Source organism: Rattus rattus, chromosome 17 (assembly GCF_011064425.1).
Source record: "Rattus rattus isolate New Zealand chromosome 17, Rrattus_CSIRO_v1, whole genome shotgun sequence".
Classification (NCBI taxonomy): domain Eukaryota; kingdom Metazoa; phylum Chordata; class Mammalia; order Rodentia; family Muridae; genus Rattus; species Rattus rattus.
In genome coordinates this window covers 13,247,898-13,268,899 of record NC_046170.1, presented here as the reverse complement: position 1 = coordinate 13,268,899, position 21,002 = coordinate 13,247,898, and the positions used below count along the sequence as shown (strand labels likewise).

General features: G+C 40.0%; 2 protein-coding genes across 6 annotated transcripts in view; one reads left to right on the top strand and one right to left on the bottom strand.

Moving 5' to 3' along the window:
* The window catches only part of Phkb (phosphorylase kinase regulatory subunit beta), a 175,650-nt gene extending 170,075 nt beyond the window's left edge, over positions 1-5,575 (bottom strand). For 2 of the 5 annotated variants that reach the window (XM_032887768.1, XM_032887769.1), the window contains exon 1: positions 5,451-5,574. In XM_032887768.1, the coding sequence (XP_032743659.1) occupies positions 5,451-5,526 (76 nt within the window). In that variant the 5' untranslated portion in view covers positions 5,527-5,574. Of the gene's footprint in view, positions 1-3,415; positions 3,525-5,450 lie in introns of all 5 variants that reach the window. The other 3 variants (XM_032887766.1, XM_032887765.1, XM_032887767.1) reach the window with 3 other exon arrangements.
* Positions 5,576-5,591: 16 nt separating this feature from the next.
* The window catches only part of Itfg1 (integrin alpha FG-GAP repeat containing 1), a 71,921-nt gene continuing 56,510 nt past the window's right edge, over positions 5,592-21,002 (top strand). The window contains exons 1-5 of the mRNA XM_032888122.1: positions 5,592-6,018; positions 7,595-7,667; positions 9,786-9,931; positions 11,194-11,251; positions 14,170-14,244. Of these exons, the coding sequence (XP_032744013.1) occupies positions 5,814-6,018; positions 7,595-7,667; positions 9,786-9,931; positions 11,194-11,251; positions 14,170-14,244 (557 nt within the window). The 5' untranslated portion in view covers positions 5,592-5,813. The remainder of the gene's footprint in view (positions 6,019-7,594; positions 7,668-9,785; positions 9,932-11,193; positions 11,252-14,169; positions 14,245-21,002) is intronic.

Genomic DNA, 21,002 nt, shown 5'->3' with positions numbered 1-21,002 from the left:
GAAATAAGAAAGACAATTAAGAAGGTGAAAACTGAATTCAGCAGATAACAGAACTGCTAAAGAAAACAGGAAGTAAAATGAAAAATTTCAAACCGTCAGAAAGTTCAGTGGAAACCATTACTGACAGAATGAACCCAGACAGAAGACAAGGACTAGAGGATGAGGAAGAAGGCTCGGTCTTTCACTCATGGGAAGTGATCAAAGCTGTTTAATGCATAAGTGGAGAGAAGGCTTTGGGGTACCATAAGTGGGGGAGAATGCTTTGGGAAACCATAAAACAACTGACTCTACAAATGTGGACACAGAAGGAGAAATTGAAAGGCAAAGACATAGAAAATATTTTCAGTCAAATCAAAAAGGAGCGCTTCCTAACTTTTGATAAAGAGATGATGCCTTACAAAGACAAGAGGCTCATAGAGAAACAACAGGTAGGAAAATAAAAGAGATTCCCTGTGACATACAATAGTTAAGATGCCAAAAACACAAAATGAAGAAAGGATACTGAAAGCTACAAGACAGGGGAGCCGAGAGACGTGAAAAGGCAAGCCTACTAGAGGACAGCTGATTTGTTAGAGCCTGGGCCTAGAAAGGTACACTCCAAGTTCTGAAAGACCACAGCTGCCAGCCTAGAACGCTATACTCTGCAAGGCTATCGTTTATGAGTGAAATAGCAATAAATCCTTTCCATGATAAAAGCAAACTGAAAGGATGCATGACCGCTAAGGCAGCTCTGCAGAGTGGAAAGTGGAAGGTATAAGGAGACAGGAGAAGAATAAATGCCCCCAGAGACCACAAGGACAAATAAATATCAAGGCAGGTAAACAGAGGCCTAGGGAAAAACAACAAAAACATAAGCATGACAGGAACACACATCTTTCAAAAACAACTGAATGTTAACAGTGGTCTCAATTCCTCCCTGAGAAGACACAGACTAACACACTGGATTAAGAGACAAGATCCACCATTTTTATGGATCTAAGAAAACATCTTACTTCCAATGATAGAGACTGCCTCCGGGTAAAATGAAAGAAAAAAGGTATTCTATGCAAATGAGAAATTCAAGATACAAAGTAAGCCTTCACAAATACAGGAAAAGTGAATAACATCCTATTTAACATGATCACAGGGAATTAAGTTAATAATCCAAAGCTAGGGAAAATGTGCAAAGTCTACAAACACAGAGGTAGTAAGCCACACAGTACTGAATCAGTCACTGAAGAAATATAAGTGCAGTTCTAATACCTACATCAAAACATGAGAGTTCTCAATTAGATAACTTAATGATGCACTGTAAGGCCTTAGGGGGAAAACTAGGAACAAGTTAAACCCAAAAGCAGTAGATTGGAAGTGGTGGTGTAAGCCTCTAATCCCACCAGCTGAAGGGTAGAGGTAGGCAGATCTTTGTGAATTCAAGGTCAGTATGGTCTACATGGTGTGCTGTAGGACAGCCAGGAATACACAGTAAGACCCTTGCTGGAGGGCGGGGCAGGGATCAATGAAAAGAAAAGCTGACTCTTTCAAAAGATGACAAGACTGACAAACCTTGCTTAACAGAAAGAGAGAAAACAATCCAAATTAAGAAAATTATACAGAAACATGGAGACATCACAACAAATGACAATGAAACTCATAAAACCATAAGGAAATGCCTTAAATCTCTATATTCCAAGAAATCTAAAGAAATGAATAAATTTCTGTATACACACAAATCACTAAAATTAGACCCAATAAATTGAAATAAATAATGTAAACACATCTATAGCCAATGAGTTTAAAGCAATAAGGTAGCTCCCGAAGGGAAGGGGGGAACAAAACAATTCCCTGCAGAGTTCGCTCAGACTTTCAAAGAAAACCAATACTATTCAAACTATTTCACAAAATAGAAAAGGTAAGAATGCCTCCAAACTCTTTCTAGGAAGTCACTAATACCCTGATATCAAGCCAGAATATTACAAACCAATCTCCCAGATGAACAAAGATGTGAAACCTCTCAGTAAAATACTTGCCGACAGTGCTAGTGACATGGTTCAGCAGCTCAAGTGCCCTGATTGTTCTTCCAGAGGACCTGGGTTCGGTTCCCAGCATCCACAGGATGGCTCATCACTATCTGTACTTCTATTCCCAAGGGATCTGACACCTGCACACCTACACCATCACAGTAAGTAGAGAAAAACTCAAAGCATTCCCACTACAATAAGGGACAAGTCAAGGATGTCTACTCTCTAAATACCTTATAAGCTTGAATTCAATAGTGATTGAAATCTACCTAGAACAATAAGACAAGAAAAAGAATTAAGAGGCAATCGAAGCCCTAGAAGTCCCCTCAACTAAAGTTACCTGAATTTTCACTAAAAGCCAAAAATCTATATTAGACAAGAGACAGCGTCTTGAACAAATGATGGTTAGGAAACCTGGACATTACCATGTAGATCAAGGAAGCTAGATTCCTATATCTCACCCAGCACAAAACTAGATTCCAAGTCTATTAAAGACTTCAACAGAAGACCCAATATCACAGAATTGCTAGACAAAAAAGCACCAAGTCCATTGCAACATATGGATAAGAGTTTCCAGAATAAAAGAGGAAATAATACCAACAGTGGTCCAATAGGCTCTCATCAAATTAAAAGGCTTTCTGTACAACCAAAGAAACAGTTACGTGAAGAAAATACTAACTAGAATGTACAAAAACTTAAAACACTAAACTCAAAAAAAAAAAAAAATTAAAACTTAGGCTAAGGATCCAAAACAAGAATAGAGCTCTTAAAAGAAGAATTACAAATGACTAAGAAACACTTTAAAGAGGCATCAACAACCTTGGAAATCAGAGAGATGTGGACTGAAACCACTCTGAGATTCCATTACACCCCAGTTAGAACGGACATCATCAAGATTACAAATGACAAAAAAAAAAGGGGTGGGGGGAACTGTTATAAATTACTAATGGGGGTGTAAACTAATAAAAGTACTTTGGAAATAGGGCTTAAGGACTGTCGAAAACCTAAGAATAAGCATACCATCTGGGCGAGTACCCGGAGGAATTTATACCATATTACAGACATTTGCATATTCATGTATACTACAGCTCAATTTATAATACCTAGCAAATGAACAAAAATCATTTAAAAATCAGGTCCATTTGAAACCTGCAGTTCCCAAGCACTAAGGACAGCTTCTGGTCAAATATCTTGCCATTGTCAGGACTGGGCCTCCACCCTTTGCTTTCCTTGGGTACCGCAAGACATATCCAAAACACAATGGAAACAAGCTAACAGTAACTGAAATGGTGCACACAGTTGGGTCCACCAAAGGGGAAATTAAACAAACCAAAAATACCATATAATAGTGACATTACTCTTGGAAAACAACAAATATAAAATTATCAGTTGACCCTTTGGGGGTCTTATACACTTACCAGACCTTAACAAAGCAGGTGAAGAGAAGGATGCATCAGGTGAGTTGGCCATTTCAAACTGGTGATTCTTATCAAAAGCATTGCAGGCTAAGCTACACCAATTTTAGAACTGTTTAGTAAAGGTTAGAAGCAATCAGCATTAGATTAATGTTTGAGCAGTTATTAGCATGATGCAATGTGCAAAAGACAATTAAAGACCATTATATCATTTTAGCTTGTCTTTTATGACTCGAGAATTTGATTTCCTTTATTTGGCAAATTAAGTTTGCATACATGAATAGACAGAAACATAATATCCACTTACTAAGAAACATTTAATTAATAGCATCCTTTATTGTTCAGTAAAGTTGTTATGCTACTATGTAACAATGCTTAGAAACCCAAAAGCAGTCTGTCCCAGAAGCAGATTAATTCATGTTTCAAACAAGACTGTTTCTATATTCTTCTAAAAGTTGTAAACAGAATCCAATTAATTCTCTGTTACAAGCAGGAAGTTAATGATATGGCTCAAGGTTTACCATCTGTATTTTTCAGAGTCAAAAAAACTAGAAACTGCAAGCATAACTACTAATTTTAAAGATTTGCCTCAACTACTATCGTTTTGGTTTTTTGTTTTTTTTTTAATCTATCTAAATTTTACTCTTATCATGTAACCATACGGCAACATTTGGACAGTATCTTGGCACCACTGCAGCTGACACTGCATTCAAAAATAGTAAAATAAGACAGAATTTACCCTATTAAGAAATGTAAGGTTTTCAAAGCTTGCTGCTGTAACATGTATTTGAGGAAAACAAAGACTTGAAGGGGAAAACAGACTCTATAGGATTACTAAAAGAACTGCATTGCAAAAATACATGTTGGGGGGAACGGAGCGGGGGGATTGTTTAAGTCCCTGGCAGAACCTACTTATTCTCTTTGCCCAGAACAACCTAATAACACTTTCTATAGTCCCACAGAAACATAGTTAGTAACCAACTCAATATTTCTATATGACAAAAAAAAAAAAAAAAATACAAGCAACAAATAACTCCAAGACTGTTTCAAAAAAAATTGTACTGACTCTGAACTTGAGTCAACTGCTTTTTGAAAATTTCTCTTACTTTTCATGTGATTGTTCCACTACAACCCTAAGTATTAAGTAAATAAACACACACAAAAAATTAAGATTTAAAGCGGAATGAAAATGGCAATACTTTAACAAATACAGTACTTCCTACGATCCTTCCTCAATCTTTGACAAGAGAAAGGTCTTGTTAGAAGATTTCTCATTCCACCACTTCTTGTGTTTAAGGACAAACTTTTTGCTCAAGATTATGTCCAGTTTCAAAAGTGGCCGTTTCAATGCTGGCTATCCGGGGAGTAGTTAACCAGGAGTACTAACTTTTAAAACGCCAGTGTGACTTTGCAATTTGAACAAGTCAGTTCAGGACACTCGGACTGTTGGCATCTCTGACCTCCGTGGTTGGGAACCACAACTGGAAACTAGAGGTGCTGGGACCACTTGGCTGGAGAAGAGGCCAATTTCCTTCTGAACCGTAACTGTGCACTAACTTAACTTGTGGCATAAACCGTCTTCCTCAATTTCTCACACAGAACTAGCTGCGGCTAAAAGTTACTGAGGAAAAGTGAAGGGGACATATAAAACATGAGTAGTCGCCAGCTCCTTAGGACCTCGCTAAAAATAAAGGTCTACGTTTTTCAGAGTAAGAGAGTTCAGGTTCCAAAGAACTTGTCACTAGATGACTTACTGGGGTAAGTTTCTGGAGAAGTCAGCTTGCCACTAACTTTGGAGAGAAAATAACTTAGGAGAGAAACACAGAAGTTTTCTAAACAAGGGAAGTGCAGGGGGTGGGGAACGGGGACCAAGAGGGACAAGACCAGGGCAGCAAGGGACACCTGCTTTATGAAGACAACTTAAGGACACAAGTTGATCCCCAGGATAGATCCCACCTGCCTCCCTCCAGGGGACTTGCAGAAGAGCACCACCCCCTGTACCCAGCAGGAGGAAAGTTGTTGTCACAGGCAGTCAAACCTGAGCGCTTGGCCCGGGCTCGTCGTTCCAAGAGCTTCCAGCTTACTTCAGACATGAGTCCCTCTTCCCCCGCCATTGCACAGTGCCCACCACCCCGGCTGCCAGTCAGCACAGCCGGCCCGGCCCCGCCCCCTCGCGCGACACTGTCGGGAGGCAAGCCAGCCGGAAGTGAGCTCTCTCAGGCAGACGTCGCCCTAACTCCTTGGTCTCTGGGTCGTCGGAGAAACAGCCCCAGGGCAGCGTGAGAGTACAACGAGGGGCTGCCCGTAAGCCCGCACCCCGAGTCTTTTCTCGGTCGGCCGGTTGCACGGTGCTTTGCGGCTGCCGTCAAGCGCGGCGGAGGCCGGCCGGGCCGAAGGCGCCATGGCGGCAGGCCTGCTGCCTAGCGCCAGGGCGGTGCTGGCGCCGCTGTTCTTGGGACTCGCGCTGCTGAGCGTTGGGCCTGCTCCGGCACAGGCTCTACACAATGTCACGGCCGAGCTCTTTGGGGGTGAGGCCTGGGGCACCCTGGCGGCCTTCGGTGACCTCAACTCCGACAAACAGACGGACCTCTTCGTGCTGCGGGAAAGTCAGTGCTTGCCGCCCCTCCTTTCTGTTTGCCCCTCCCGGTGTCCCCACGCCCCCTTCTTCCTGTTACCCTCCCTCTAGCATTTCCCACTCTTCTGGCTTTCCCTTTATCTTCAGTACCATGACAGCGTTCCCCTGTGTTTAATCAACCCTGGGTCTTGGCCCAGTAACCCCGCGGTTTGACCATCAGCCCAACTCTTAAAAACACATCAACTTCTCTTCTAGAAACCTCTATAAACACCTGCCTGCCAAAATTCTTCCAGATTCCTAAGAACCTTGGTTTCTGGCCTCTGTGTTTGCTTTCCCGTCTTTCTTCCAATGTTTCGCCCCCTTGATCAGGAACGATGCAACTTGACAGTTTCTTATGAGAGATGCACTGCCTCTCTCCCATTTACTCAACTCCTCTGCCCTTCCTTTTGTCAGTCTTTAAAGGTACTGTGCCCTCCTAAGGCCCCAAATTCTCCACAACTCACACAAGCACCTGTTGTTAACGACTGATGCAATGCCTCCTTGCCCATACATTCTCGAACTACTGACCTCTCCAGTGTGAGGTGTCTGGTCTTTAGTGTACATCTGGCCCTTCCTCATTGCTACTGTCGTCCCCATCATTTTATCACTGCAGTCTTGCACATCTCTTTTTGACGACTTGCCATTGAAAGTTCATTAACCACGTTAAACCTTTTTTAAAAAAAAAAAATCTGATGCTGACAAAGGCTTCAGTAGGTGTCTATGGACCAAGGCCATGAGCTGAGTGACAACATCCTGACGAGGTCTTCTGAGGGCCCTGTCTGGTTCCTGGGAACCTCTTTAAAGACCTGTATGGTTTTCCCTCTGTTTGAATGAATACCCTTATTGCAAGACTACTCTAAGCCTATAGCTAATTATCCAAACTGGATACAGAGATTCTCCTTAACTTTGAAGGTATCCTGTGTTTGGTTAAGCATTTTTGAAAGTCTGTCCCAGTGAGCATTAATTGAATTCCACGGACCCATCCACGTGGAGAACAGAGCTACAGCAAGCAAAGGGGAGAAAGTTTGGAGGGCTCTGCTTCTGCTTATGTGTTGAATTATATCCTTGTCACTTGTGAGTAGACATTGTAGTAGGAATTCCTGCATCATTGGTGTGACGATCTGTATAATGAAATAACTAGCCTCATATAAGGGAGACCTGACTGGTTGTGGAGAACACAAGACTTAAAAGTAGCACAGTATAAATAAGGGAGTGTGTGTGTGTGTGTGTGTGTGTGTGTGTGTGTGTGTGTACGTGTGTCTTCTGTATTGCTGTAGATCAAACCTGGGTTTCGTACTCACAATAGAATAGTATAGTTTAGAGTGTGTTCATTATATGGATGGTTGTTTTAAATTATGCCCTCTGCCCCTTAATGGAATCCCATGGGGTTACATTGCCTCGTACAAGTGTGCTTTTCCATACTTTTCCCATGTTCCATTTGATTTGGATGAGTGTTCTTGGCAATGCTGTCTGACTAAATTCAAATAAAAACTTTCTTATAGAAACAGTACCTAGGAAGTTTTTAAGCACTGACTATTTTTCTAAAATCATTTATTTGTTCCTTTTAGGAAATGACTTAATCGTCTTTTTGGCAGATCAGAGTGCACCCTATTTTAAACCCAAGGTGAAGGTGTCCTTGAAGTAAGTATAATATCCTTATTATGTTATGAATATGCAGTAGCATGGGTTGTATTTGAAGTCAGTCATGTTCAGCTGTGGTTTGTGACACAAAATTCCTACTTCTGAGGTCTGAGTAATAAACAATTTTTTTTTTTTTTTTGGTTTCTCTTTTTCGGAGCTGGGGACCAAACACAGGGCCTTGTGTTTCCTAGGTAAGCGCTCTACCACTGAGCTAAATCCCCAGCCCCAATAAACAATTTTTTAAACCTAAATAAATTAGTTAAACATGGTGAGGATTGGTAGGATGGCACTTACCTCCACGTGTGATCACTAAGCTGGACTCCCAGAAACCTCATGGTGGAAGAAGAAAACTGACTCCAATAAACGGTCCTCTTACCTCCATTTATACACAATGGCGTCATCAGCATGTACTTGCATGCATACATATACACACAATACTAACATACAAATAAATAAAATATAATTTTATAAAGGGAAACATTGAAAATAAAATTTAAAAATACTCCCCCTTACAAACATAAATTTTGGTGGTTCCAGGTCTGTTCTATGTGAACACCCTACAGCCCCTTACAATCTAATATGCTACGTCTTGTCCTGACTGTTCCTGTGGAAGCAGATCACTCATAGAAATCTCATCGTCTTGAAGATGTTTTACATGTGAAGGATAGGTCAATGGCCTCTGTCCTCTTTGTTTTCCCTTTGGATCAAATGATGAGTTTTAAATACTGATCTTGACAGAATTGAAATCAAGCTGCTTTATTTAGGCTTTCATTGCTGTGAAGAGACACTGTGACCATGGCCTCTCTTATAAAGGACACACTTAGTTGTGGCTGGTTTACAGTTTTAGAAGTTAAGTCCATTATCATCATAGCTGGAAGCATGGCAGCATGCAGGCAGACATGGTGCTGGAGGAGCTGAGAGTTCTACATCTTGATCCCCAGGCATCAGAAGGAATATGTGAGCCACACTGGACATAGCTTTTGCATCAGAGACCTCAAAGCCTGGCCTCGCAATGACACACTTCCTCCAACAAGGCCATACCTCCTAATAGTGCCTCTCCTTGTGGGCCAAGCATTCAAACACGAGTCTATGGGGGGCCATATCTATTTAAACCTCTACACAAGCTTTTCAGATTAATTTTTAAAATGTTATTTAAATAATAGTTCTTATTGTTTCTTTTTTATGGTTGGCAATACATGAAACATTGACCCTAATGATATGAACTATTTTTAATCACTGTTGAGGAGAGGACTCAGTAAAGTATTGTTAAAATGTAGAAATTGCTATTTTAATTTTTAAGGATTTAAGTCTGTCTATCTGTCTGTGTGCTCTGGAATAACATGTGTTTGTTAGTTGCCTTCCTTTCATGGTGCTGGGAAGCAAACTCCTGTTCTTTGCAAAAGCAGTACATTCTCTTAATCAATGAACCATTTCTTCAATCCTCTGTGTTTTAAAAATAAAAATAATTGTCTTTTGACTTCTGTAGTCTAGTGTTTTCTCTTGGATCCAACCATTTTTAACCCTTGGTATTTATTTCAGTGTTTTAAAATAAATTTTTACACTGTGGTTTTGTATTTATTTTCTTAAATATTTTTCATATGTATGTGCATGTACCTGATTATCTGCATGTGTACCACATGCACACAGCTCTCAGAGGTTAGAACGGTATTGACTCCCCCTGGAACTAAAGTTACTGCTGTGAGCCACCTTGTAAGTGCTGGAACAGGACTCCTGTCTTCTGGAAGAGCAGCATGTGTTCCTAATTACTAAACCATCTCTCCAGCCCCATGTTCCTTTTGCTTATGTTTGAGTGATACTGGAGGTCAAACCCAAAGCCTCACCTGTACTACACAGGCAGTCTCCCACCGAGCCAGTGCGTGAACATAAACAGATTTTTCTATTGATATAGTTCAGATTTATGGTACTATATAAAGCTACTCTATGTTCTATTCATTATGAATTCTTCTGTAGATCAGAAGGCTCTATATACACAAAAGGTCATTAAATGCAAAAGACATATTACATTAATTCTATTAAATCTTGAGTTTTGAGTTGAAATTATTTTGCATGGTCAAGATGTAATTTTTCTGATATTTTTAAAATTCTTATTTCCGTTAGGAATTTCAGTGCATTGGTAACAAGTGTCGTCCCTGGTGATTATGATGGGGACTCACAAATGGATGTCCTGCTCACATATTTTCCCCAAAATCATAGCAACAATGAATTAGGAGCTGTTATCTTCTGGGGACAAAATCAAACATTAGGTGAGTTTTAAAATTATCACTATTTATTATTAGCTGATATTCTTAATAAAAATGTAATGGTTATTTTTCTTAAAACAATTAAATATTCTGTTCTTGCATACTAGTAAAAACTTCTTGACAGTTCATTTTTATTTTGCAACATAAACTAGTCCTTTCCAGAAAACAAATTCCATTCTTGATCTCTTGAAAAAGAAATACTTTAAGCTTTTAGACTTGTTGGAGTGACTAAAGAATTAACTTCAAGCCTAGTCTGGTGACACTTGGGCGGCAGACAGGTGGATCTCTCTGAGTCTTCCAGAGTTAAATGTGGGACTTTTATCTCAGAACAAAAAGAGCAAACTTCAGAGCTTTGCAGGGACAGTCCTCAGTGACCTTAAGAAGGCACTGTGTCCTTAGCTATGAGAAGTGGCCACATGCACAGCAGCTGCTCCATAGGATGCTACTTCTGCTAAGTGTCATCAGCAAATGGATGGTGCACTGGGCCTCTTAATACTGCCAAATTTAGTGTGAAACACAAAGACAGACAGATGCAGTAGACATAAAGACATTGCCTCACCTCACGTGCTTGCGAAAACTAGTCTGCCTAGTTATCATGGCTTACATTTAGCTCCAATTGCAAATGCCAGTGGACCTGGCAAGCCCTCCTCCTTTCTGCTTTCTAGTTTTCCCATTCCAGAAAAATACACAAAGCATAGGTAGTGAGTCAATCTGCTGTATCTGTCCGTTCCTGGATTTGAACTCCTATCTGAAAAGGCAAATGACAACCTGAGGTAGACAGAAAATGCCAGTATGCTTTCTGACAACATTTGGGGACTCAGACAACAATCTTACTAATCCACTTACCCTTTAAATATTTACAAGAATACCATGTGCAGGTGCGCTTATAAATAAAACATGCATATGGCAGAGTTGGGGTAATCTTGGACATACTTGCTTTGTCTGCACTGAAAGATTGTTGATTACCAAATTGTACAGAAAAAAAATCAGCTGAAAGATCTTTAGATGGCAAACTCAAATGAAACTATGAACTGAATCTTCAGTATAAAGTGAATTCTTTCATTGTTTTATCATTAAATGAAGCTTTTGATGTCTCCTTGGTGATAACTATTACAGGATATTAGAGGTCAACCTTGTAAAGAATAAAAGAGTACTTTGAATATAAGAACAAAAATATGAAATGCCCAGCTTTTCATATTGGTGTGTCTCTGTGTGTGCGTTTCTGTACATACACACACATACATGCGTATATCCTTTTCTTACAGATCCTAAAAACATGACCATACTCAATAGGACTTTTCATGACCAACCACTGATTATGGAGTAAGTATGTGCTTGCTTTACTTAAAACAGTTTAACCCCTACAAATGTAAAATAAAATCTTTTATGTAGAAAGCTTCTTTGCTAAGTAGGATTGACACTAAATTCACTTCTTAAGATTATAGGAACCTATATACAAGGTTACATGGCTAAGAGGCCGTGAGACACAAATGAGAGAAAATCAATTGTCCTAAAGAAAAGATAATATGGATTTTTTTTGTTTCGATAACTTGTTTGTTCCTTGTAGATCTATAGTGATGTGTCATTGTGCATCATTCTTTAATTCAAATAGGAATTTTTGAGTTAAAAATGTTGATTGTCAGATATAAAGAATATCAGATTTCCTCCAGAAATGGAGAAAGAATTACACATTAAAAAGAAAATGTCTGGGGGTTGGGGATTTAGCTCAGTGGTAGAGCGCTTGCCTAGCAAGCGCAAGGCCCTGGGTTCAGTCCCCACCTCCGGAAAAAAAAAAAAAAAAGAAAAGAAAATGTCCTTTAATAAAATCTTTTTTATGTTATTTATTTCCTCAAAAATACACAACAATGACTAAATCTAAATTTTGAGACAAGATAATACTGGTAATGAGGTAAAAGGTTGTTCTTGGGACATGAAGTATGGTCACATTCCTGTTTCCAGTGCTCCCACATACACTTGATGAAACCATTCCCACAACCAAGGCAGCAGTGACTACAGGCCTGAAATAGAAACCCAGAGTCTCTGTTTCCTGAGTACTTGGTTTGATTTCTTTCAGATCTGTGGGGTATTTTTTTCATTGTTATTATAAAAATCAACCACACTTATAAATAGCAGCTAGGGATTATTTTATGGATTATTTTTGAGTCTAAAAGTTCCTGGAATTAACACTGTCTCCTTCACTCTTGGGAGAGACAAGAGCAGAGCATCTTACTGCTTTTCTTCTTCTAACCCTCTCCACCCTTTTTCCATGACTCTGCTACGTAAGTGTATAATAGAGGTATGTCAGTCAAACATGTGCTGATTGTGATTCATTCAAAAGTTCACTTAAAAATACTTTGTTATGCATATAATTGCAATGTTAATTTAAGATTAGTCAACTTGACCTACAGAGAAGAGGGGGTTCTTTTCCCGTTACATAAAGAACTAAGTCTTGTTGAAAACTTTATAGTGATGATGTGGAGCATCTTTATTGTTTTTAAACATGATCAGTATTTTAATTTTTTGAACATCACTGACGAGAGTGCCACTTCATATGAACATATAACTTTAATGGCAAAGGTTTGTTTAGAATTTCAAAGATTATTGTAAAGTCTGCCTAACCACACGAGCCATTCTTGAATGAATTTTTTAATGAAATTTAAGTGAACAGCATAAAAATTTATTTTAAAAATCAAACATGCTAATAATACAATTGAAATAGTTGTTATTTTTTTACTTTCCTGCTTAGAAATGACAATAGGAAAATACCTCTTTTCTCTCCATAATTAAACCAGTGTTCCATAACAGCAAAACCCATAACACACATATTCAGACCCTGGAATAGTGCTGACCTGAGCCGGGGTTTCAGGCAGCAGCTCACTGATTGCCATTGGGTGGTGCACAGTGGGTGTTTCATACTCCTATCCAAAGCTGCAGTGTGGTTACGTAATGTAACACTGATGAGAATTACCAAAAATACCTCAGATTCATCGTGTTTTTTGCTTTAAATTAATTTTTGGAAATTCAAAAACATTTTACTGTTGCTAAATAAATATGTTGCAACTCTTAATTTAGTTACTAAATCCCATTTGATGTCACAACCAGTCCTTTAAGAAGCCACGCCCTATATTATGTAGAACCCGAAAGGTTGTAAAGGTGTTTAGGAGACACAATCTCACAGCAGGTGAGAGCCCATTTCTCTGGCTTTCCCAATCTTCCTGTCTACTGTTCTACAATGATTCCTGAGCCTTGGGCTCAAGAAATATGTTTTAAGTATATCAATTGGGAATGAATGGTATCCATTGTTGCAATGAGAATAAAAAGGAGTATTCTTGCCCAGGGGTGAGGACTCTTGTGTATGTATGTATACAGGACAAGTACTGAGAACGCAGTAGAGCATGTGCTGGGTTAGTAAACTGGAAGTGGTTAGCTTCCCTTCCAAGACCCATGACTTCACTGCCTAGAGTGCTTGGCTAGGCTTTCCCCATTCGTGAGAGGGTCTTAGGTTCCATTAAAGTGTTCCTGTTTACTCCCAACGTATGTGTACCACTGCTGTACCCTTGCAGTGCTCGATGCTGTTGTGGCCCAGAGCAGTCATGGCCGGGTAAGACAGTTGATTGCTTTCCTCCTTTGGAAGTTTTCTTTATAACCTGTGTTACCATGAAAGCTGGTCCTTGGGGAGAAGATTCCACTGAGTTCCAGCTCAGGGACCTGTGTGCTCTATTTCTGAAGCACATGGTGTCTTCAGCTGTAGGGACCTTCCTTCCACCTCGGGGGGCAGACAAGGGAAACAGCAATAGCATGAATGTTTGGAGAGTATTGTGGACAGCTCTGACCAACAGCTCAAAAGAAAGCTTGTGTGCCTGGTATTGGGGTTTTCTAACATGGTCTTTGACCCTGGCACAAAGCACTGTCATGCAGGAGAGAAGTTTTCAGTAAGTTATATATCTCTATTTATTCACCAGCTTAACTTTTATTATATGAATTTTTAGGTAGGTCGCTGATGATACGATTCCTGTTAATGCAAATTTAGTTCTAACTGTTGCCGCAGCAGGCTTCCTGCAGTCGGTACATGCGTTAGCAAAACTAAGAGCCTTTGGTCTGGAAGGGGCGACTGTCTCTTCTGCTTCATTGGCCACAGATCGGCATTGTTGCTTATGGTGATGCGCCACACTCCTGGGAGCTAAGCTAAAAGTGGCGTTTTAGTAAATCAGCTGCCTAATTTTAAAATACTTTGTTTTCAGCTTCAACGGTGATCTAATTCCTGATGTGTTTGCTATCACAAATGAATCCAGCCAGCCGCAGATACTGTTAGGAGGGTGAGTGAACAGGACTTTACCTATGTAACTAATCATATGTGTTCTTACTGCTGCCAGGCTGTGGGTGAACATTTGCTTTAATCTTTGAAGAAAAGTCAACTTACTGGAAATGCTTGTTTAAAAAACATTTTTTTGAAAGTATTTGGCGAACATGAAAGCCTTCTAAAGGAGTTTAAATTGGATTTGTAACCATTTTGCATGTAGAGCTACCTTCATTCATTCTAGAAGTAGGTATGTGGTCTTCACTGATCTCCACGTAAATCTTAGTGTGTTACGAGCTGACGAACTTTAAGTAGGATGAATAGCTGGCCTTCCAGGGCCATCACTGTCTTGTTCGCCCCCATACTTTGCTTCTTGCTAGGGGGATAGAGATATATAATTCTTCATACTGTTTGAGCAAACGTTCCAAAGGTCTACACCTCCGTTCTCTACACGCCACTACAACTTTCCATCTAAGTCGGGACAGGCGATGCTGTGGTGATTTCATGGGGCCCTTCAACCAGTGTTTTTCTGTAGCTAGTAAGGCAAACTTTTGTTGCTGTATAGAGGGGCATGTTTGTTTTCTTTGTTTGTTTGTTGTTTGCCCTTTGAGGAACTGCAGAGGACCACCTTATGAGCTTGTCTACAGATAGTTATCTTGGCGCTCCACAAACTTGTCTGTTTTGAGACATAATATGCTTTTATGATTGTTTCCTCAGGTGACTCATAGTTAGGCATGAGTAAATTATACTTAAAGTGTCTTGTGGAGAAATGCTTAGATTCTCTGTCATCTCTCATAAAAATGCTTCATATAAATGTTTGGGCATTATCTTAATAAACTTTTAAAGAATTGCTGGGAATCTAGATTCAGAACCCTGTTTCCCTTGTCCATCTTTACACAATGTCTGAAAGCACTCCTGCTGTAGCGAGAGCCTGGAAGCAGATGCTCGTTTATATGGGGCAGGACAGCGATGTGACCCCTGTCCCTCAGGAAGCCCAGTCACCTGTGATGGAGTGTGCCCAGTGACCCTGGCGGGTATTTCATGGCATCTCCATCTTGGCGTCCAGCACTGGAACAGCACCACTGTGTTTTTTAATTTGACAGATGCTTTTATTTGCAACATTTCTGTGTGATCCTTTTCTAAATTCTCAGTTTTCTTGTCAAACTTTCCCACTATGCTTTTGAAGGGGTTCAGGGTATTTACATCTTCGTTCCCTGTGTTATTTTCTTATCCAGTTCTGAATTGATTTTCTTAATTTATCTTCTGACACTTAAGTCCTCTGATCGCTGCTACTTTTGGAAAGTAGGACTGTAATATCTTTCAGCTGTTTTCTTCTTTGCTAGTTCCCAGGACTGAGGAGTTGGGAGATTGTGGTAGTGTCATATCTCTTGCCTCCTTAAATCTTTCACTTTTTGTTGTGTTTTATACATTTATTTAAATGTATGTGTCTTTTTGTTAGACATTGAAGATTGTTACTTACCCACTTGTTTATTTATTTGTCTTCCTGGTCAAGTGTCTGGGGATTGGTTTCCTACTGCTAAGTAAGGGGAAGCCAACTTTAGGGATGGAAGCAGTGATTTAACTCCACTCCCAGTGTAAACATGCAGTAAAAATACTGCCCACTGCCTGCAGTCAGGAAGAGGCAGAAGCACTAGGACTGCTGGGAGATGTAGTCTATTTGTTTTTAGAGCTAAGGGTGCTATTATTAAAAGGCAAATGGGAGAGAAAGAAGAAAGGGGATTAATTTTATGAGCAGGAGAGAAAATATATGGTCTAGAACTATAGAGATTATAGAGAAGGTTCGTGAAAAGAAAGGAGGGCCAGCACATGTAAGTGCTTGCCACCAACCTGACAGCATGACTTTGATCCCCAGAACACACACTGGTCGAGGGAGAGAATCAACTCCCCCAAGTTGTCCTCTGACCTCCCAAAATAATATATGTAAAACTTGAAAAAGAACAGTTATAAGATACCTATTCAGATAATATAAAAGCTATAACAAAATAAAAAATAAATACAAAACTATAAGCTTAAAGATAAGAAATGAAATAGGAACTATTATGGTATTGGTCAATATTTTTCCTAGTTAGGGTGGTTTTCCCCGGCTCTTTGATTTGTTTTTTGTAGCTGGCTCTGTAGATCAAGAGTACGTAACTCAGTGAAATTGGATGTGTATTTCAGTGCTGGAAGGAGTTTCTGTGTCAGCCGTTCTGGCTGTCTCTGTAGATGCATTTCTCCCTTCTTGTAGTGGACTGGGGATTACACTGACCTTCTGGGATTTTAGATAACCCAGGCTCTGTGCTACAAGCCCATGCTTGATTTTACCTGGATGCTTTCTGCTCGCCAGGATCCTACCCACAGTTTGTGTCTGACAATGCAGCTGTCTATTGCTGCAAACCTCTGATTCCACAGGCTCCTCAGGTTCTCGTGTTCGGTCTCACCTAGGCTGCAGTTGGGTGCAGCCTCCCGTGTATTCTTCAGAGCAGTTATTACAGGGGATTGTGTACAATCCCAGCTTCAGAACTACACACTACACTCCTGCCACAGCCAGCACTTTCTACCATCTCTCAACCCACTACTGCCCAACCTGTGATTTGGCTTCTGCAGGACCAGTCCATCTTCATTGAAATGGCCATCATCTTACTTGACATTGAAAATTAAAATTTATATTTTAAAATTTACACATTTTAAATTTTTTTTTAATTTATAAAATCAAATTAAAATAATAGTTCAAAAAGTAAAATCCCAATATCCCTATGGACTTTGCATTAAGTCAATCAGAAAAAGACTTGAGAATCATACAAATGTGCCATGGCTTATTTATTTTGATTTCTATGTTTGGTTTTTGTACTGGCTGGTTTTGTTTGTCAACTTAACACAAGCTGGAGTTATCAGAGAGAAAGGAGCCTCAGTTGAGGAAATGCCTCCATGAGACCCATCTGTAAAGCATTTTCTCAACTAGTGATCAGCAGGGAGGGTCCAGCCCATTGCGGGTGGTACCATTCCTGGGCTGGTAGTCTTGGGTTCTACAAGAGAGCAAGCTGAGCAAGCCAGGGGAAGCAAGGTAGTAAGTAACATCTCTCCATGGCCTCTGCATCAGCTCCTACTTCATGAATGACCTGCTTGAGTTCCAGTCCTGATTTCCTTTGGTGATGAACACCAATGTGGAAGTGAAAGCTGAATAAACCCTTTCCTCCCCAACTTGCTTCTTGGTCGTGATGTTTGTACAGGAATAGAAAACCCTGACTAAGACAGTTTTCTCTAATATTTCTTTAAGTAGTGTAGGCTTTTCAAGGTTATTCTGCCTAAAAATGTGTTCCTTTGTATTTCTTATACACTATATTTTTATATTCAACACATTAGACTAACAGTCTGTTATATTACATCTCTCATTCAAATGTCAGTCACAGATTAAAAAGTAGTAACCAACTTTTCTCTAAGTGATTTATCCTGGAAGTAGCCTAATGGATTTTTTAAAGACCTATTCTATTTTTAGTTTGTGTATGTGTCTGTGTGTGTGGGAGAGAGGGGATGGGAGAGAGAAAGAGTCTGATGCCCATGATGCCCAGTGTTGTTGAATTACCTGGAGTTGGAGCTAGAGGCAGTTGTGAACTGCCCAGCATGGATGTTAGGACTCAAACTTGCTGTAAGAGCAATACACATCCAGACCTCCTCTTGTGGTTGGAAAATGTGTGGTTAGCATGCAGAAAACCCTAGGTCAGTCCTCCGCTGCAGAGATGCATGTGTATACATACACATATACATACATGGTTTTTGTTAGTTCCATTGTGGCCAAGGAAGTGGCACTGTTAGGAGGTGTGGCCTTGTTGAGATAGGCGTGGCTTTGTTGAAGTATGTCACTGTTGGGGTGGTTTTTAAGACACTCATCCAAGCTGCCTGGAAGTCAACATTCTGCTAGCAGCCTTCAGGTGAAGATGTAGAACTCTGAGCTTTCTCCAGTGCCATGCCTGCCTGCATGCTGCCATGCTTCCCGCCTTGATGATAATGGACTGAACCTCTGAACCCATAAGTCAGCCCTAATTAGACGTCCTCATAACAGTTGCCTTCATCATAGTGTCTTTTCACAGAGTGGAAACCCTAAGACACTGTGGATAAGAAAAGCTGAGTGTATACCTGGGAGAGCGAGCATTAGTGGGTTACCAGTGTTCTACTGGGTTTCCTTCAGCAAAGGTCCACATCCAAGGTTTTATAACATCCCCATACATTGCTGCAGATGTGGGATGGAGCATTACGTATGTGAACTTTAGGAGACGCTCCTCATTCACACCCCTATATATATATGTGTGTGTGTGTGTGTGTGTGTGTGTGTGTGTGTGTATCGGTGTCTAAGTGAGAAAAGCACCAGCAAAGGAGCCCTGCACTTCAGGACTTAGCTTAGCAGCCCAGTCTTACTCGTCAGAGGTCAGCCTAACTTTGCGACTCAAGTGTCATGCAGTGTGGACACCCCACCTCCTGGGTTTCTTTCATTTACATTTGACTAGCAGCATAGTTGTATAGACAACTTTTATATAGAGTACCAAATGCTTACATCATGCTGTGCTGAGAATCCCAGGGCTATGACCTGGCCTGGTGCATTCTTGGATCTAGGACGATGCCCACAGTAAAAGTAACAGAGTCACTTTGGCTGTTATTGCAGTGAATGTGGAGAGTGTAAAGAGGGCGTGAACCCTATGGTTTTGCTCTAGTGGGGGTCATCTGACTGTGGAGAAGCTGGTAAGACAGGAGGTGCTTGCATCACGTCCAGTGGGCAAACATGAAGCTTCAGTTGTGCCTCAAGTTCCCTTTATCCTAGCTCGAAACCACAGAATAATGTATCAGTGTTAGAAGTAGCACCTAGCCATGAAGTGTTAGCGTACCTTCCACACTTATGTGAGATTACTATTAATAGGCATTTTTTCTAAAAGGATAATTGAAACTGATACTGTATAAGTGTTCAGAATAGCATTAGTACTAAAATAAACAATTTGGGGTCTGTAATGGTAATCAAGGGTAAAAATAAATTGTTATATTCAGGATTTCTCTGAATCACAGACTAGGCTCAGAAACATTTTGATTCAAGCCCAAGTTTCATACTTCATAATATTAATTTAGCTATGTAATAGATATATACTTCACCCTGCTCTGTTTATTTCACAGTGTAGTATTAAAGACACAAATCGTAGCCCTATGTGTATAAACTTGTAAGAGTTATATAAGATTTTAATTGGTGTATAATGATTTTGCATATTAATGGTAGCACTGTGACATTTCAGTGTTTTCATGTAATATGTAAAGTACATGAGAATATTTGTTATACCCATTCCTCAAACATTGACATTTTTATTATTTTATTTTTGAGATTACAATTATATCATTTTCTCCTTCATTTCCCCCATTCAAACCCTCCCATATACCTCCTTGATTGCTTCCTTTTATTCATTAATTATGGTTACATACATACATGGATATGCCTATCCCTGATTGCAAAATATAACCAGTTCAGTTGGTATAATGTTACTTGGAAGTGTGTTTCCAGGCTGACCATTTGATACTGGATAAAAAATTGGTTTGCTCTTCCCTGGGGAGCATTTATCCCACCCTCAGCCTTAGTTGTCAATTGTTGTTGTCCTCATTCTCCTCAGGTTTAGGCGGTCATGTTGATGAGGCTTTATAGGCCTATGACATTTGTAGGAGATTCAGTCTCACAGCAAATGGTGAGAGCCCATTTCTCTGGCTTTCCCAATCTTCTGTCCGCTGCTCTACCATGGTCCCTGAGCCCATTTCTCTGGCTTTCCCAATCTTCCTATCCGCTGCTCTACCATGATCCCTGAGCCCATTGTTTAGTTGTTTCAAAGGCCTTTGAGTCTTGTTTGTCTTCTTAAAGAACCAGGTCTTAGATGCTTTATGTACTGATCTTGTTGTTGTTTCTGTTTCATTCATTTTTGCTGATTATTTGATTTGGATTTGACTGGCTCTATTTTTTTTTTTCAGTTGTTTGAGTTACATTCATTACATCATTTATCTGTGTTCATTCTGATTTTTTAATCTAGGCACTTGGAACTATAAATTTCTCTGGAGACTTCTTTCAATATATCCAGAGTTTTTATTGTGTTTTCATTTTCATTTACTTCAGGATTTTTTTCATTTCTGAAACAGTAACGAGCTGTTCAGTCCACGTGAATTTGTACATTTAGTGTAGATTTGTTTCTTGTCAAGTTTAGGTTTTATCCGATAGGATACTCGGAGTCACCTCAGTCTCTTTGAGTATGTAAAGATTTGTTTGTGTCCAAGTTGGGCTCTATTTTAGTGTAGCTTCCATGTCCTCATTAGCCAAGTGTATATACTCTTTGGTTTTTGTTAGAATATTCTGTTAAGAGCTCCCAAGGACTAAGCCACTACCCAAAGACTATACATGGACTGACCCTGGACTCTGACCTCATAGGTAGCCTTGAATATCCTAGTAAGAGCACCAGTGGAAGGGGAAGCCCTTGGTCCTGCTAAGACTGAACCCCCAGTGAACGTGATTGTTGGGGGAGGGTGGCAATGGGGAGGATGGGGAGGGGAACACCCATAAAGAAGGGGAGGGGGAGGGGTTAGGGGGATGTTGGCCCGGAAACCGGGAAAGGGAATAACACTCGAAATGTAAATAAGAAATACTCAAGTTAATAAAAAAAAATTTATAAAAAAGAATATTCTGTTGATAATCTGCTAAGTCCATGTGGTGTATGTTATCATTTAGTTCTTATATTTTTCTGGTTTTTTTTTAATATATAACCT